This window comes from Talpa europaea (genome assembly GCF_964194135.1).
Source record: "Talpa europaea genome assembly, chromosome: 5".
NCBI classification, from domain to species: domain Eukaryota; kingdom Metazoa; phylum Chordata; class Mammalia; order Eulipotyphla; family Talpidae; genus Talpa; species Talpa europaea.
This window is the reverse complement of record NC_140071.1, coordinates 69,075,907-69,095,263: the sequence shown is the minus strand read 5'-3', so window position 1 is coordinate 69,095,263 and position 19,357 is coordinate 69,075,907. Positions and strand designations below refer to the sequence as shown.

The window sequence follows — 19,357 nt, the reverse complement described above, 5'->3', positions numbered from 1 at the left end:
ATAATAATGAGTAACACAAGGAGGGCAATAAGTACTAAAAACCTTATATAATCTTAAAAGAAGATAGTACTGAATGCAAGATGACTCTACTAAAGCAATAATTTTCCCATAAAGATTTATCACTATAGACATACTTTTCTCCTTAAAGTTTGATTATTTTAAAATGTCTATCTATGAATTATTCACATAACTTCTTTCTTAAAATTTTTACGTTGTTCATAATTTTCACCTCACTTTTTAGTTTTAAATTAATAAACTCTCCTATGTGCCAAGCACTTCTTATTTCACTCAACTATTCAAAGTTCTTTAATTCAAAAAAGTCATGATCATTTTCTTCACAGAACTTGAAAGGTAGACTTTATAAAGACTTAAGCTTACCTCAGAATTTACCAATCCTATGTTGTTTACATTACAACAAACACTAACCTGGGCATCTTTTTTTAAACTTTATAGAATTTTATGATAGCCTATCTGACCAATTTATTAATGGTGATTGTTAATGGATATGTAAGATTTTTAAAATATTTGTTCGGGCCTCCCTGGTGGCGCAGGCGGTTGAGCACAGCGCTTGAAGCTGTCCACAGCCTCTACAGTGCCGGTTCGATCCCTGCCAGCTGCGGAGCAACCCATATGGGGTGGCAGACCTCTCCTGTCTCGCCTGCTGCTCCCTTCAGCAGTGTATTTTGGTCAGTCTGCCTGTTCTGTTTCCCATTCTGTCTCTAGTGGGTCCTCTCACCTTCCCACACATCTGGCCTGTACCCCAGTTCTTGTATAAATTGTATAAATAATAAACCTTGGAAAAAAACACACACGAAAAATAAAATATTTGTTCATATAATAAACCTAGGTGCTGTATCCCTTTCCAAAATTTTCTTCATCTATATATGATTACATCTGCAGGACAGATTTTTCAGGTGCAAAACCCAGTGCAAAATGCTCCGGGCACACATTCCAGCGTCACTTTTCTGAAACATTATCAAGACAAACATTAGAATGAGTACATGCATAGTCCTTTGGAGGCATACAAGTCAACACTTTGGGGCCTCCCTGGTGGCACAAGGGGTTAAGTATCAGCACTATGAAGCTATCAGCAGCCACTGCAGCAGGAGTTCAATTCCTGGCCACAGAGCTGACCCACATGGCACAGCAGACCTCTGCTGTCTTGCCCACTGCTCCCCTCAGCAGTGTATTTCAGTCAATCCACCTGTTTTGCTCTCCACTGTCTCTGGTGAATCCTCTACCCACCCTGCACCTCTGGCCTACACTCTAGCTCTTGTAAGCAAAAATAAATATATCTTAAAAAAAAAAAACACAACAAAAAAAAACCACCTAGCTCTCACTTATGGACATCAGGGAAAGGTCCCAGAGGATGTTACATCTGAGTCCTAAAAGATAATGTGGGATTCAGGGCATCCCTGGTGGCGCAGGGGTTGAGTGCAGTGCTGTGGAGCTGTCCAAGGCCTTTGCAGCGTGAGTTTGATCCCCGGCCAGCTGGGAGCAACCAACATGGCACGGCAGAACTCCTGTTTCGCCTGCTGTTCCCCTCAGCAGTGTATTTTGGTACATCTGTCTCCTCTGCTCCCCACTCTCTCTGGTGAATCTTCTCACCCCCCACAACTCTGGCCCGTACCCCACTTCTTAAAAAAATAAGAAAAAAAAGATAATACAGGATTAAAACGATAAATATGTGTATGTTGCTTTTGGAGAACCATCTTGTCTTCAATGTTATTTTCTCTTAAGATTAACATTAAGTTTTTCAGTGTTGATGTCCTTCCTGTGTTGCCCATTACTCGCTCTGTGTGTGTGTGTGTGTGTGTGTGTGTGTTTATGGGGATGGAGTATGAGAAGCTTTTGGTAATGGTTTGTTGTTTTTTCAGGTAGCAAAGGACTACAAGTAAAACAAAACATGTCAGAGAATGGATAAATTAAGGGCTGGAACACAAAATGTAGGCTGGAGTGAAGTGCAAGATGATGCTTGAGAAACTAAAATGCAGACACACAAACCAAGTTAAAGACTGAATTTTATCTGTAGGACAGCAGAGAAAAGAAAGCTCTTGAGCAAGGAAGTTATAACATCACTACTCTTATTTGCTGAGTGCCTATAAGTGTTAAATCCTATACTGTTAACTTATTCACAATGTAATTTAATGCTTCCAACAAATATATGAGGCAGGGATATCTGCCACAGAATTGTCACAATCATTCAGGGATGATTGATAAGGGATGGTAACAGCCTGAAGTAGTGTAGTGGTATTGAAGATGAGAAATAAGCAAAATTCAAAGTCATTCAAGAAATAGAATGAAAACCTGGTGTTTGGATACAATTGGAAAATAAAAGAATCAAGTATGAAATCAAAATGTTCAGAAGAAGTTAAAAAAAAGAAAAGAGATAATCAGGCTAATATCATAATTTATTGGCCCAAGCAGTACCCTTTCAAGAGTAAAAGGGGGCACTAATGTAAAACTGGAATATGTGGTCACTCTAAAATTATGGTCCCGGTTTCTGGCCTGGAAACCTGAAGGGCCATGCTAAATTTTTTGTTTCAGACCACAGAAAACATTCCAGTAGGAAGGAGTTCAGTTTTAAACACACTGAGATGGAGTTGTGAGTGATCAGCCTGAGGGAGCTATTTATCTAGCCTGTGAGCACGTGTGGAACTCCAGAGACTTTCCTCAGTAGGGATATATATTGGGGTAAGTCAAATGTACGCTGGCAATAAATGAAGCCAATGGATGTTAAATATCACTTTCATCCAAAGTTTCTATCTTTCAAATCATCCTCAGACAAAATAATTATTTAAGGATTCATATATGTTCCTTCTTCTCTACATCTTTCAGATGCTAACATAACCCATAACTATAGATCAAATTTTGTTAACTACCTTTATACTACAAAAGTTCTGTCAAAAGTAGATAGACTGGGGCCTCTCTGGTGGTGCAAAGGGTTAAGTCTCAGCACTATGAAGCTATGTGGATAGCTACTGTAGCACAAGTTCAATCCCCGGTGGGGTGGTGACCCACATGGCACAGCAGACCTCTCCTATCTTGTCTGCTGTTCCCCTCAGCAGTGTATTTCAGTCAATCCGCCTGTTCTGTTACCCATTCTATCTCTGGTGAATCCTCTCACCCCCTGCATCTCTGACCTACACTCCAGTTCTAGTATGCATAAATAAATAAAATAAATTGTTAAAAAAAAACTAGATAGACATTTCTACTTTCAGTTTGTTAAACGAATTTTCAATAATCATTTGGAGTGCAGTGTATCTATTCCCAGTGCCTTGATTTTGATAAATATATTGGTACATAGTTACATTTATCAAGACTATTTTTAAATTCTACTTTTAAAAATGTTTTCATATTTGAAAATGTCCTTTTGTTGCCGTCACATTTTGAGTATAAAATGACTCAAAAATCCCATTCTTATCATCACAGAGAAGCAGCAGTCTAGATTTTGTCCCCTATTATATAACATCTGTCTTTCTTGCATGGATACAAATGTCCTTTTCCTTTTAAGAGTTTCCAAGACGTATGAGGGATGTATCTCTTTTCATTTACATTGCCTAGAAATTAGTTCTTTTCATATATAAACTTCTCAGTTCAGAAAATTTTTCATCATTCACATCTTTGCTCATTAACTGTTCATTTTTTCCCTAAAGAAAATCTATAATTCTTTACTGAAATCTTGTGCCCAAACTTATCATCTTCTTGCTTATTGATTCTACTCATCTTCCTTTCTTCTATGTTCTTGAAAAGAATCTCTTGGTTTTAATTTTCACGGCACTGATACACTCTTTCACAATGAAAACTTCATTCTTCAGCATCATTAAAGAAGACTGTCACACTCCTCCCCAACATCTTTTCTTATCTCACTCCTCCCCATTTCCATATAATCTCACCATGTTTTCAGTGCAGCTTTCTTTTTATTAGACCTCATGATTCAAATTTATAAAGATTCCCAAATAATATTTTTTCTAGTCTCTGTAATAAATCATTTTTTTAAAGATTTATTTATTTATTTATTCATACAAGCACTGGGTACAGTCAGAAGCGCGGGAGGGTGAGAAAATTCACCAGAGCCAGAGTGGAGAACAGAACAGGCAGACCGAAGAAGTACACTGCTGAGGTGAGCAGCGGGCGGCAGGAGAGGTCTGCGTGCCATGTGGGACCCTCCTCTGGTGGCCGGGGAGCAGCCAGGGATCGAACCGGCGCCTCAGAGGCTGCGGGCAGCTTCGCAACCCAGCGCTCAACCGCTGCGCCACCAGGGAGGCCCTGTAATAAATCATTTTAAGAGGTAATATGGCCTTCTGAGTCTTCATGTCACACCCATTTTTTGTCATTCTGATAGAATTTTTCATAGGTTTCCTATAGCTTCCTATTAACTATCCACATAGAAATAGACTTCCATCCAGATTCTGTGTATACTAAAGATACTCTTGGTCATTTTGATTGTGGTATTGGTAGAAGTCCCTCTCTTATCTAGAGTTAGTTCATTTGACCTACAGTGTGCCAGATATTTGCCAGGAGAATTGAAAGCAAACAAGCTCCTTGCCCTCAAGGAGTTAAGTAATTTTTGCAATAAGATAAAATAAATTAAATCAGTGTTAATTATGTCATAAGTTAGAAGATGCATAGATGGAGAAAAGAGTGAATAACAAGTTCAACATGTGTATACATGCAGCCTGATACATATTGTCAAGAGGCTACCAACCAAGGTGGCGATGCAAATGGTCTTCAGTCTCCTATACCAGCTCTGGTACTCTAAACAAAGAACTTCTTTCTTTAACAAAGGAAAGCATTAAATTCTTCAGGTTCATGGCACTATCAACAGAAATTCCCTTCAGTGGGCACTTCTCTGGATCAAAGCTCTACCATCAGTCCCCCATTTGTTCCTGCCAATTTTGCTTCTGGCAGATTCAGTCTACACATTAGTTGTAAAATGAAAGACATATTTGAAAGCCTGCTTTTCAATGTGGTCATAACTGGCAAAAGATTTGTTAACTAAAAGACTTAAATTTAAAGGTGACTTGAAGTTATGTTAAAGCAGGACATCTTTATTTACATGTGCATTAATTTTAATTTATACTCTAGCATAAAATACTTAAATTACATCATTTCTTAATGTACTGACATAAAAGCAAATGTTTTGCTTCGAATAGGGCACTACTCTTTGGGAGATTTGTGTCATATTTTCTGCATAACACTATGTGTGATAAACTATCAAGTATTTCAAAAACTGGTTTACAGTTTTCTAAAGTAGAAAAACAATTCAACAATACCAAGCAATCTCAGTACAAATGGCTTCTACATCTTTATAATTCCTTTCAAAATCTTTCACAGGCATCTCATCAATATTTATCAGTGACTCACCTTTGCTGAAAATTTTCAAAGCAGTCAACTTCATATTAAAAAAATCCTTCTACATAATTTATCAGTTTAACAAAAATTAATCAAATATGAGAGAACAATAGCAAGAATAACTTGTCTGGGAAAAATCATTATAATCACACAAATCACTGAAATTCTGGAGGAGAGTAGTGTGCTGCCTGCCAGCTGGTAGCCTGTTAGCGATGTTAGGGTGCCATGGGCACAGAACAGTAATGCAGACAGACTGTTAAGTGGTCTGGATGGTTAGTTAAGTGGAAGTTGGCTAATAGAGATCTTAGTCAGAGAGGACAAAATAGAACAGAATAGCTACCTGTCTGCCTAACAGCCTTAAAAAGTAGTATCCTACATGTAGGAAAAATGTGTCCTTTTCTTTCAGATCATAAAATACCAGAATTTCAAAGCCTTGGTAGCAGGCATTCCAAAAAGGAATAAATCTCAACCTTGCTTTTATTTCTAACTATTGATTAGTGAGTGATTTACACTTTTCAGTCCAGTGTGATGAATTTTTCAGTTTGTGGACATCTTACATTGTGACAATCAGTGGCCTGTCAAACCATGATTTAGGTGTTCCTCTCATCATCTTTTATGTTTCTATGAGTTTTAATAGTAAATTAAGAGTCAATCTCAGGGGACATAGTCACCATCATATAAAAATGGTATTACCATAGGCACTTATATTTCATGTAAGTCAATCTATAGTTGACACAATAATTCAGGAATTAATATTCATCATTTTTCATCTCATAAAATAGATCAAAATTTTACAGATGGGAGAATACTGTAAGAAAGGTGAAGCCCTTTCATCTACTCCATTCTCCAATGAAACCAGGCAGAAGACATGTTTGTGAAGCATTGATTCAGAACAGCAAATACCAGACACGTTTATTTTATACTGCTATCCAAATACAATTATTACAAAACCAAATCTGGACAGAGAAGTTTTAACATAAAACTAACTAATGAATCTGCTGAAGGAACTTCCAGTACCCTAAGAAACTTTTGGCTATTTAGGTGTCTCCCTAGTGGCACAGGGTGTTAAGCATAGCATTGTGAAGCTATCCATACCCTCCATAGCAGGAGTTTGATCTGCAGCAGACCTCTTCTGTCTTGACTGCTGCTCCTCTCAGCAGTATATTTTAGTCAGTCTGCTGTTCTGCTCTCCACTCTGTCTCTGGTGAATCCTCTTACCCCCTGCACCTCTAGCCTACACCCCAGTTCTTGTATGCATAAATAAATAAATCTAAAAATAAAAAAGAAACTTTTAGCTATTTAAATAACATACTATATTCGGCTCAGCCTTTTGGGTAAAACCTCCCTTCTGAAAACATCCCAGCAGATTATAGATAAGGTAAACATGTTCTCAATAATCAGAAATAGTCAATCTCAATCTAGAGGACAATGAACAGGACATAATACCACTTAGATGAAAGTAGATGAAAAAACACAACTACTTTTTATAAGCAATTAATACCTAAACAGGAAAGCAGCTCAGAGAAAAATACAGTAATGAGTATAATTTCATAAATGAACTATGCTATTAACATCTAGTAGACTAGAATAGCTGTTATTTTAAGAGTCTCACATCACCCAAAGCAGTGATAGTGAAGGCAAAGATAAACAGCTGGAACTACATCAAATTAAAGAGCTTCTGTACAGCAAAAGAGACAGTAACCAAAACAAATAGACACCCCACCAATTGGGAGAAAATTTTTGCACACAACACTAATGATAAAGGACTGATCACAAAAATCTACAAAGAGCTGATAAGACTCAACAAAAACAAAGTAAATAATCCTGTCAAAAAATGGGCAGAAGAGCTAAAAAGAAACTTCTCCAAAGAGGAAATGCAAATGGCCAACAGGCATGTGAAAAAAAAAGTTCAACATTACTTGCAATCAGGGAAATACAAATCAAAACTACAATGAGATACCATTTTACACCAGTGAGAATGGCACATATTAAAAAAAACAGCAACAACCAATGCTGGCAAGGATGTGAAGAAAAAGGGATTCTCCTGCACTGCTGGTGGGAGTGCAAACTGCTCCATCCGCTATGGAAAGCTGTGTGGAGATTCCTCAACCTGATAAAGATGGAGCTTCCATATGATCCAGCAATTCCATTCCTAGGTATTTACCCAAAGGACAGAGAAACATTAATTCCAAAGGGCACCTGCACCCCTTTGTTTATAGCAGCACGATTTACAATAGCTAAGCTATGCAAACAACCCAAATGACCAAAAATAGATGACTGGATCAAGAAGATGTGGTACACATACACAATGGAATATTACTCAGCATTCAAAAAAGACAAAATAAGTGAAATAAGCCAGAAAGAAAAAGAAAAATACCGGATGGTCTCACTTATAGCAGGAATTTAGAAAACCTAAATAAGGGACCAGGAAAAAGACTAATTATAATAAAGTAAAAATCAAAATCAACAAACAACTATAAACCAGAGACAAACTACTGGGGGGGGGGAAACATGGTAGGAGGGAGTAGGATCAAAACAAGTGGGGTGTAGGAATTGTATGAGGACTATAACCAAGATGAAAATGCATACATTGTGCAAAAATAAAAAATGAGGGGGGCTCCCCTGGTGGCGCAGCGGTTGAGCGCTGGGTTGCGAGGTTGCCCGCAGCGTCTGCAGTGCAGTTCAATCCCCGGCCACTGGTGAGGGTCCCACAAAAAAAAAAAAAAAAAAAAAAAAAAAAAAGGCCTCCCTGGTGGGGCAAGGGATTCAGCACTGCACTGCGAAGCAATCCGCAGCCTCTGCAGCACGAGTTCGGTCCCCAGCTGGCCAGAAAGAAACCCCCATGGCAAAGCAGACCTTTCCTGTCTCGCCTGCTACTCCCCTCAGCAGTGTATTTCAGTCTGTCTGCCTGTTCTGTTCCCTATTCCATCACTACCTTGAATTCCTTGGGATAATTTTACAGTAAAGCCCAGCATTTTCAAGAACAGAAAACCTCAATCTTCCTGACTGTCCACATCTATTTTGCCACTAACTCATGTGTAGACATTTCTATACTACTTTTCTAGAAGGCAAGATTTGTGCTTAAATCATTATAATGAATTAGCAACAAAGAAAGTTCATAGACTAATTACCATTATTAACACATTCCCACGCACCTCAAAGAACACTAGCCAAGCACAGGACTCCAATTTCTCAGACTACACTACTTTGGTTCAAGATGTGAAATATCACTTTGGTCCTGAAAAACAAATATTGTTGCCAACTGTATTTTATAATAAATACTATTGATAGAAACTGAATGGTTCTTTAGAATTGTTTTCCTAGAAAATCCAGTTCCAACATTAACAAAAAAGGCTGTGAGCTTGGTTTCTTCACATAGAACTTAGGTCTAAACAACTGGCATAGATAGTAGATAATTCATTAGATATATTCTGACTTAATATAAAATACATTAATGGTATGGTAACCAACAACAAAAAGTGATCTACAGATTTGAATACCCATAAACTAAGAGATTATTTCCTGAAAAACTATTTTTGACAAGATTGAAAGTAAAAAATATACTCAGGCACAGAATCTGTGTCAATAATGAAAGTCTCATATAAAAATAGGTTTTAGGACCTCCCTGGTGATGCAGGCGGTTGAGGACCGTGCTGTAAAGCTTTCCGCAGCCTCTGTAGTGCAGGTTCAATCCAGCTGGCCAGAGAGCCCAGATGGCATGGCAGACCTCTCCTGTCTTGCCCGCTGCTCCCCTCAGCAGTGTATTTCAGTCAGCCTGCCTGTTCTGCTCTCCGCCTCTGGTGAATCCTCTCACGCTCCCACACATCTGGCCTGTACCCCAGTTCTTGTATAAATAAATCTTTTTAAAAAATAAAATTAAAATTAAAAAATAGGTTTTATGTAAACATAAGTTTTTACAAAAACTGATCTGATATGGTCAAGATTTTGGGTTATCTTTTGAACCAATTCATTCCATTCCGCAAGAATGGAATCTCGGGCCTCCCTGGTGGTGCAGCGGTTGAGAACTGGGTTGCAAAGCTGCCCTCAGCCTCTGCAGCACCAGTTCGACCCCCGGCTGCTCCCCAGCCACCGGAGGAGGGTCCCACATGGTGCGCAGACCTCTCCTGCCGCCTGCTGCTCCCCTCAGCAGTGCACTTCGGTCCTTCTGCCTGTTCTGCTCCCCGCTCTGACTCTGGTGAAGTTTCTCACCCTCCCACACTTCTGACTGTACCCAGTGCTTGTATAAATAAATAAATAAACAAACAAACAAATAAATAAATAAGTCTAAAAAAAGGGGGAATCTCAACAAAATTAATTCAATAAGACTACATGATATTGCAATGCAACATAATTTTTTTTCAGTTCCAATGGCATGAAACTCATTTGGAATGGCAGTTGTACAAATACTGAGTAAATTCAAAGATCCACTGAATTGCTGTTTAATTTATTTTTACTTGCAATAGCAATATAAGTTCAGTGGCATCCAATCTTCAAATGTTAGATGAAAGAACTATATGGGTGTTAATAGGTTACCACATATTCCATAGAATGGAGATTGTGTTCTACATATATCTGGTATCTGAAGTTTAATATTCTCTTCTATCAATAATGAAGTGTATTTAAACAAGCTTTTATTAAATTCTTATTATTCTAAATATAATGAGCATAGTGGTAGAAATAAATGAAATAGTTCCTAGATGGAAGAAGTTTACAATCTAATGGAATGAATTTTTAAAAATTATACTGACAAAGTAAGTCAATATTTATTCCCACTTATATGAATAAGCAGCTTTTAGTTAATTTAGATGAAATTCTGGGACCAGTATCATACTAGGAAGAGCCTTTCTGTATCTTGAGAGAAACATGAAAGGTATGTGAATTGAGAACTTTGATAGTCTCCAAAGATGACTAATGCCATGCCATTGCATTTGCTTCCTAGACAGGCTTCTCACACAAAGTTAGTGGAAAATAATTCCTTTTTCCTTTAATCATGACTGACCTTAGCAACTTACTTAACTAACAGAATGTAGCAGAAATGACTTCAGGACATTCAAAGCTAGGTCCTAAGAAGTCTTGCTACTTCCATGCAGGTAATGTTCTCAGCTTCTGCTGTAAGCAGATTAACAGTGACAGTTACATGTAATAAATGAGGGTCACAGAGAAATGAGAGACAAAAGAGCAAGAAGGCATCGCAGTAGTTCAAGGAAAACATAGACAATGGCTTAAATAGGAAAGGAACAGGCAAAGGGTACGGCTACTGACCTGATTAAGTGCACTGACAGCACACAGACTGCCATTCTCAGATCTGGAAACCCAGAATGGAGCAGATTAAAAAGTGGAATGCGTAGCACCTCAAGAACTCAAGGGACTGTGACATCAGAAAAAATAAAAAATGATCCAGAAACCACCATGAGAACATGGACTATTACATCTCCCTACAAAATTCATAGATTTGCTATTACAAACAAATACAAAGAAATAGAAAAGAAGTGAAAAGAAGTAGAAATCGAGCCTTAATTAAATAAACACAGATTCAGGGGCCTCCCTGGTGGCACAGCGGTTGAGCGCTGGTTTGCAAAGCTGCCTGAAGCCTCTGCAGCACCGGTTCGATCCCCGGCCTCTGGCGAGAGTCCCACATGGCCCACAGACCTCTCCTGCTGTGCTCACTGCTCCCCTCAGCAGTGTACTTCATCAGTCTGCCTGGTCTGCTCTCCTCTCTGACTCTGGTGAATTCTCTCACCCTCCTGTGCTTCTGACTGTACCCAGTGCTTGTATAAATAAATCTTAAAAAAAAAAATAAAAAAGAAAGAAACACAGATTCAGGATGTAAAGAGGTAGGAGGAGATATATAACACAGATAAAAGGTGTCAGCCAAGAATACTATATCCGGCAAGATTCTCTCTATCAGATATGAGGGAAAAATAAAAGCCTTCTTAGACAAACAGAAGCTGAAGAAGTCTGCCAACATTAAACCTCCCAAACAAGAATTGTTGCAAGGAGTGCTTCTTTCTAAAAAGAAGTCCACAGAACTTGAAAATTGAAATAAATAGCTACAGCAAGAAAAGTAAACAAAATGGCAGAAGCATATCTTCAATAATCACCTTAATGTAATGGACTGAACTCATGAATCAAAAGAAAAGGATTGGATGAGAAAACACAATCCAACTTAAACATAGATCAAAATAGAAGGATGGCAAGCATTCTTTACAAGCAAAAGGTACTCTGGTACGCTAAAACAGGCAAGGACAGTCACACTTAGGCAAAACACATTTCCAGTTATAAAAGTTAACAACAGACAGGAATGGAACACACAGTGATTAAGGGAACACAATATACCAGCGAGGCATAGAATCATAAATATATATGTATTAAACAAGGGAGCATCAATATGTACAACACAACTTTTAATAAACCTGAAAGCAGACATCAACAGCAACATAATAGTATCAGGGACTCCAGCACCCCATTTGATCAAAGGATAGATCAACCAGACAGAAAATCAGTAGTCTTAAATGAGAGGACAGAACAAATGGGCTAACAGGTATCTATAGGACACTGAAGCTCTTAAAAGCTGAGTACACATTCTTCTCTAGTGCATGGGGATACCATACCTTGGCCTTAAAATAAGTGCCAATAAATTCACAAGAGGGCCTCCCTGGTGGCACAGGTGGTTGAGCGCAGCTCTGTGAAGCTGTCCACAGCCTCTGCAGTGTGGGTTCGAACCTGCCAGCAGCAGAGATACCCACATGGCACAGCAGACCTCTCCTGTCTCGCTGGCTGTTCCCCTTAGCTGTGCATTTCAGTCAATCTGCCTGTTCTGCCCCCCCACCCCGTCTCTGGTGAATCCTCTCACCCTCCCGCACAACCAGGCCTGTACCCTGGTTCTTGTATGCAGCTACTGAATAAATATTGAATAACAAGAAAATCAAAGGAGAAACTTAAAAATACCTACAGACACATGAAAATGAAGAGAGCAGCTACCAGAACCTATGGGATGCAGCAAAAGTATTATAAAGAGAGATGTATATAATACTGGTCTATATTCTTGATAGACCAAAGGAGATCTAAAATAAGTAATCTAACTTTACATTTTAAGGAACTAGAAAAACAAAAGAATACATAAACCAAGCTCTCCTGGAAAAAAACTGAAATAATAAAAAAGCAGAAATAAATGAAATAAATTTAAGAGACAGACTGAAAGATCAATAAAACTGAAAGCTGCTTCTTTGAAAAGATCAACAAAATAAATAAAACTCTTGGTAGGTTAACTAAGAGAAAAAGGGAGAAAAATTTAATAACTAAAATCAGAAATGAAAGAAAAGTTACAGAAACCATATCATACATATAGAGGATCCTGTCAAGCTACTTAATCTTTATGCCAATAAATTAGATAACCTAGAAAAAAGTGGACAAATTTTAAAAAGTATTCAACCATACATTATTGAATCAGGTAGAAGACCTGAACAGATCATTTACAAGCAGGGCAAAACAATCAAGAATCTCCCAAGAAGACAAAACCATAAGAGGAAATGATTTCAACCAAACCTTCAAACACATACTAGTAACTACCCTTCTCAAACTTGTCCTAAAAATTGAAGAGGGAAAGCTTCCAGATGCATGTTATAGGGTCAACATTACTCTGAAACCAAAAATAGACAAGGATACCACAGAAAATTAAAACTAAGGACCAATGTCCCTAAAGAAAAGAAATTAAAAAAAAAACAAAAAAAACCAAAACACAAACACAACAAAATCTTAGCAAACTGAATCTGTAACAGGGTGGTCCCCAGGAAAGGGGGAGGTTCCAGGTTCCCTGCCCCACCCAAGGAAGGGTGGAGCTGAGCAGGAAGAGGAGAAGCTGAAGAAGAGACTGAAGAAGGAAGCAGGATGGAGCCAGGAGACCTGGAGGAGGCGCATGGAGCCTAGAGACATGTAAAGAAACCGTGCTTGTCTTTTGGTCGTGGACTGGGTGACACAGATGTGGGTGAGACCCGTGGAGAGGTGACCATGGCAGCTTTTATCTTGATGTTGATTTTGCTCTTTTCCTTCTGGGCTTGTCTGGTTGTTTCTGACTCTTTTCTGTGGGTCCCCACTGGAAGATGCTTTAGACTTGTGGCAGGCTTTGGGGCCTTGCTCTGGGCCGATCCCATATGGATGGAGTTTTACCCACGAGGGGACGGGTAACTTTGGGTGCTTCATTTAGAAACTAGACTCTTTGCCTTACCTGTATTGTTTCCTAGTTTTATTAAAGTTCCTTCCCATTAAAGTCTCCTATGTTTTGTGTTGATGCGGCGGATGGCAGAACCCACTTAGAATAGACAGGTTTGCGGGGTTTGGGCTGCCCCTCTCCCTGTCCTACAACAAATCCAACAATACATTAAAAGGATCATACATCCTGACCAACTGGGATTTATTTCTGAAATGTAAGGATGTCAACGACTACCACTATTCAACACACTATTGGAATTCCTGGTAGAGCAATTAGACAAGGCAAATGTATAAAAAAAATCCAAATTGAGAAAGAAGTGGTAAAGCTATCACTATTTGTAGAAGACATAACATACATAGAAAAATCTAAAGACTCCATTAAAAACTATTAGAAACTTACAATGAGTAAGTACAACAAATGGGAAAATACGAAAACAATATACAAAACCAGACTGTGTTCCTATATGCAAGCAACAAACTGGAAAAGAAATTAAGAAAATTACTCCATTTATAATTGCATTAAAAAGAAATACATAGAAATAAATGTAACAAGGGAAGCAAAAGACCTATACAATGAAAACTAAAAGACATTATAAAAAGAAATAGAAGACACAAAGTAATGGAAAGAAATTCCCACTCATGGATTAGAAGAACTCGCAGTGTTAAAATGGCAATCTTTCCAAAGCAATATGCCAATTCAGTGCAATCCATCCTACCAAAGTAATATACCAATACAATGCATAATAATGTTTCAATGGCATTCTTCAAAGAAACAGAACAAATGTTAATGACATTTATATGGAACCATAAAAGACCCTGAATACCCAAAGCAATTCTGACTGAAAAAAAAAAAAAAAAGGAAATTCTACACTTCCAGACTGCAAACTATAGCACAAAACTATGGTATCCAAACTGCATGGCACTGGGCCTCCCTGGTGGCACGGGGGTTAAAGTCTCAGCGTTTTCAAGCTATCACCAGTCACTGTACATGATTTCATCCCAGGCCAGGTAGCTAACCCACATGGCACAGCAGACCTCTCCTGTCTTGCCTGCTGCTCTCCTCAGCAGTGTATTTCAGTAGATTCACCTGTTCTGCTCCCCACCTTGTCTCTGGTGAATCCTCTCACCTCCCACACCTCTGGTCTAGACCCCAGTTCTTATGTGCATAAATAAATCTTTAAAAAAAAATTGTATGGCACTACAGTGAAAAAGACACACAGACCAATAAATAGTACTGAGATTCCAGAAATGTACCCACATTTATATGGAAAGTTAATTTATGACAAAAAAGCCAAGAGAGTACAATGAAGAAAGGAAAGTATGTTCCAAAATCAGTTCTGGAATTGAACAGCCATAAGCAAAACAAAGTATATATTAATAGTGTACGCCAAACACAAAATTTAATTCAAAGTAGATTATATACTGAAATCCCAAAATACATAGAGAAAAACAGAGGGAAAATACCCAGTGTTATTAAGTGATGTCATTGGGAACTTGACAAAAACAGCAAGGGAAACAAAAGGAAAAATAAATGGGACTACATCAAATTAGAATGTTTCTGCACAAAAAAAGAAACTATGGTGAAAACAAAGACACCCTACTGAATGACAGATTTTTGCATATCACAAATCCAGCACAGGGCCAAAATCACAGATCTATAAACAGCTCCCACAACTCAACAAGGGAAAAAAAATAATCTAATCCAGTGGCTGAATTATTACTTACTACTGGTTGAGACTAGACTGCATACAAAAAAGACACAGAGCAAGTCTCTCCCTCTAACCCATTATAGCCCCATCCCCATTTCATCCCACCCACCCTAAAATGCACTCACTGGAAAAAGTGGGTGGGGATAGATAATGAATACTTGTAAGAAGCATAAGTCATGCTTACAGACAGCAAAAACAGAGATCTTCCCTCATCAAAATAGGAAAAGAAAAATAAAGCTAATATGAGGATTATACCAAAAGCCAAACAGATTTACTGATACCACAGTTTGTTAGGAACACAATATTTAATAAAGAACATACAGCTCCAAATTCTTCAAACTCTTTCTTATTTTAACACAGTGAAAACATTATGTAACTTTATAACTGATTATTCTTTCAGTAACATTCTTTTGTTCTTACTAAATTTGGCAATATGAGGACTTTTAAGACTACAGCAAGACATTACACTGAAGACTTAAACTTTCTGGCCAAAAGAAAGATTATTTATGATACCTTTAGTATTATTTTAGTGCCACTTTATTATTTCTTTAGTGATACTATATATTACTAAAAAACACTTGTCTTCTTTTTATAAGGTATGAGCTGAATATTTACTTAGTGGAAAAATTTAGTCAGCTAATGCTTCAGTTTAAGCTTTACTGAAATCTCAGCTTCATACCAATTGTAAATCTCATGTTAATATTGATTTCATTTATTTTTACATAATTTTAACAAAGTCTATCTAGAGAAAATCATGAATTACTTTTCACATTATTCTTTAATCCTATAATTTGTATATTAGCTTTCTCTATTTAGAGAGTAAAAAATCGTATTACAACAGTACACTGTATATCTAGGTACAATAGATACTGACCAACTGCTATATGGTGGTAAAAACAGATGATCTGATAGTGAAATGCTTGCCAATAAAAACAAAACTTTTTTTTTTTTTTGTAAATTAGAGGCAATCACTAAGTAAAAGTCCCCTTTTGTAGGTTAGTTGAACACTTTGAACACTTTCCACTTTCTTTAGCATAAATCAATAGTTCTAAAAATGAGAGAATCTGATCAACACAGAAACAGTTATCCAGTCAACAATTTACATGAACCCTATTTTCTAATAATTAAATATGTTCCTTTATTTAACAAATAGAATTGGATATTAATGAAACTGCAGTAAGTAAACTAAAATTAATCACAAAAGAACATAATCTAATTATGTAATATTAAAGAGATGGATTTCTTTTTATCATAAAGTGACATATTTACCATATCTTATCAAATATCTGTAAGAAATATTATATAATAGTTATTAAACAATCAATGTAACAAACACTGTTAGCATAAAGATAAGAGTTATGGGAGAAAATTCATTTGTTTAGAAAATCTTCTGAAGCAAATTGACTAAATAAAATATCCCCGTCGAAATTTCTGGTGTCTAAAAAAGAGAATTAAGAAAAAAAAAGTCAAGTGAGAAAAGCAGTAAAAGTTTATAAGAAATTATATATTTACCTTGGCTCCGCACTCAGACTTATTATATTATTTTGTGGCAGAGAACTTTGGGACTTTTGTTTAAAATCCTACGAAAATGAACAAAGATTTTTAATTTACTTTTAAAACTTAATTTCAAAATCGGCTGTACAATATAGTACTGAGCAAAAAATCTTAAAAAGGGCACAGCAGAAAAAAAATCCTCTTTACAGTACATGAAAGTTTAAAATAAGAAATTCTTACATGTGCACATGTATATTTAAAATTAAGTATATTCATTACAGAGACTGCAGTCCATAATGGGTAGTTGCAATTCCGAACTACATAGAACAGTGTTCTAAAAACATTTCACCAAAAAAGCTTTATTACTCTGCATCATGCTTCGTATCTTTAAGAAATTGGTATCTAGTGCATGTTTAACATGAACATGTATAATTCCGATTTGATTATAAAAATCAGTATATGAAAATACTGAAGCTAGATAACTCCATACATGTAAATTCAAATTCCATATATGTAAAATTTTAATGCCTATCATTCCCAATAGTCTAATGATAAATTGCATTTTTTAAATATCTGAGTTGTCAAGTAGACGTGTAAAGAGGGTTGCAATCAACCACATTTTCAACTGTTCTTGACTACAGAACTACATGCTCTTCCTCTCAGAGCACTTTGTGTTACAATTAATCTCATCTGATTCTATTAACGACATAAGTCACAGCAGATGCTATGATCCCATTTTACAGATAAATGGATAAGGGCTCTCAGCTAGATATTAAGTAATTTTTTCAAGGTCCATTATACAAGTTGGCACAGAGACTGATACAAATACCTATCTCTTATTTTCTCAATCAGTGCTCTACTTTACACGTTTTCAGTACTGCCCATAGCATTCTTCAATTCATTCTCAAAACAGAACATAATTTAGGACCATTCAAATTGAAATTAAGAAGAAGAGATTATGGATTTACAAAAGTTCAAATATCAAGGGGCCTCTAATTAAAATCAGGTGAAATAAATAAGTCCAGTTACCTTACAATATAATTTTCACAATGTTCTAAAAACCTTTTTTTTCACATACTTTGAAATAAGTTTATTTTATTTTTATGCTAAGATTTAATGAATGCCATAAATCATATGCAGGACACTTACACGAAGGAACATAGATGTTTTTCACATAATACAGTAAGCTCTTTCAAGTAATGCACAAATAACCTTATTTCAATGTTTATATTCATTAAGCATCTAACCTCCTTTTCCAGTAAAAAATAAAGGAATGATACATTTTAATACTGATTATAGAAGATATCAACAAACCATGTCTAGGAGGGTATCAGAAGAGAATAAGTCATACGAGCGCTTATCCTTCAAAATAAGAAGTAGTGCAGAATGTCCAATTATCTTCTTCAAACTCAATAAGGAATGAAAGAGCCTATAAAGAAAAAATTTGACTAGTATGAGAAGTAATTCAAACATTTGCAAATGGTATTTTCACTATTAATAATTGCCAATTCACCATTAACTTCATTGCACATTCACAGATTAAAACTTACAATAAATCTATGACAAATTAACTCTCTTATACAAGAACTAAGTATGAAGAAAATATTGGATAATAACAAGAATTCACTAATAAGAATTCATTTGAAATGTAAAATTTCAGGCCTCCCTGGTGGCACAGGGGTTAAAGACACAGTGCTATACATGGCCCAGAAGACCTCTCCTGCCTCGTCTGCTGCTCCCCTCAGCAGTGTATTTCAGTAGATCTCCTGTTCTGCTCCCCTCTTTGTCTCTAGTGAACTCTCTCGTGGCCCCCACACCTCTGGCTTATACCCCAGCTCTAGCATGCATACATAAATAAATGCTTAAAAGACATAAAATGTAAAATTTCCTGGATACCTGAAGCACACAGAGTTTTTCAAACTTCTTATGCTTTCTATGACTATCAAACCAAATCAATAGAACATCTAGCATGGTCATCCCAATAGCTTTACAGCATTCTACACAAAGCAATGCTTTCATGCTTTACTTCAGGAAAAGTTTTAACAGGGGTTGAAAAAATAACAAAAGAAGACATGAGTTTAAATTCTCATTCACAAGAAAATTCAATCAATACACATTTCAAAAAATTTAAATTCATGAAAAATTGAAATAGTTATTGAGTTTAGGTTCATGTTCATGTTCAAAAGATATAGGAGGGCCTCCCTTGGTGGCGCAGGCAGTTGAGCACCGCACTGTGAAGCTGTCCACAGCCTCTGCAGTGCCAGTTCGATCCTGGCCAGCTGGTGAGAGTCCCACATAACACGACAGACCTCTCGTCTCGCCCGGGAGCCTCAGCAGTGTATTTCGTCATTCTGCCTGTTCTGTTCCCTGCTCTGGCTCTGGTGAATCCTCTCACCCTCCCGCGCATCTGGCCTGTACCCTGGTTCTTGTATAAATAAATAAATCTTAAAAAAAAAAAAAATAGGAAGTTTTCCACATATCGGTATAATGAAACTGTCTTTGTCCTTGTTACTTTTCTTCATCACTGAAACTGCTAAATATATTTTTATGTTTGAGGAACCAGAGGGATACAGATAAATCAATTGATTCAA

The 19,357-nt window shown here is 37.0% G+C and overlaps 1 protein-coding gene across 1 annotated transcript in view; it reads right to left on the bottom strand.

Annotated features, from left to right (window-relative positions):
- Positions 1 to 19,357, bottom strand: part of MAN2A1 (mannosidase alpha class 2A member 1) — a gene marked incomplete at both ends in the record, with an annotated part of 192,386 nt that overhangs the window by 79,238 nt on the left and 93,791 nt on the right. Inside the window, 2 exons of the mRNA XM_084234307.1 lie at positions 16,785 to 16,852; positions 18,081 to 18,195. Coding sequence (XP_084090433.1) covers positions 16,785 to 16,852; positions 18,081 to 18,195 — 183 coding nt within the window. The remainder of the gene's footprint in view (positions 1 to 16,784; positions 16,853 to 18,080; positions 18,196 to 19,357) is intronic.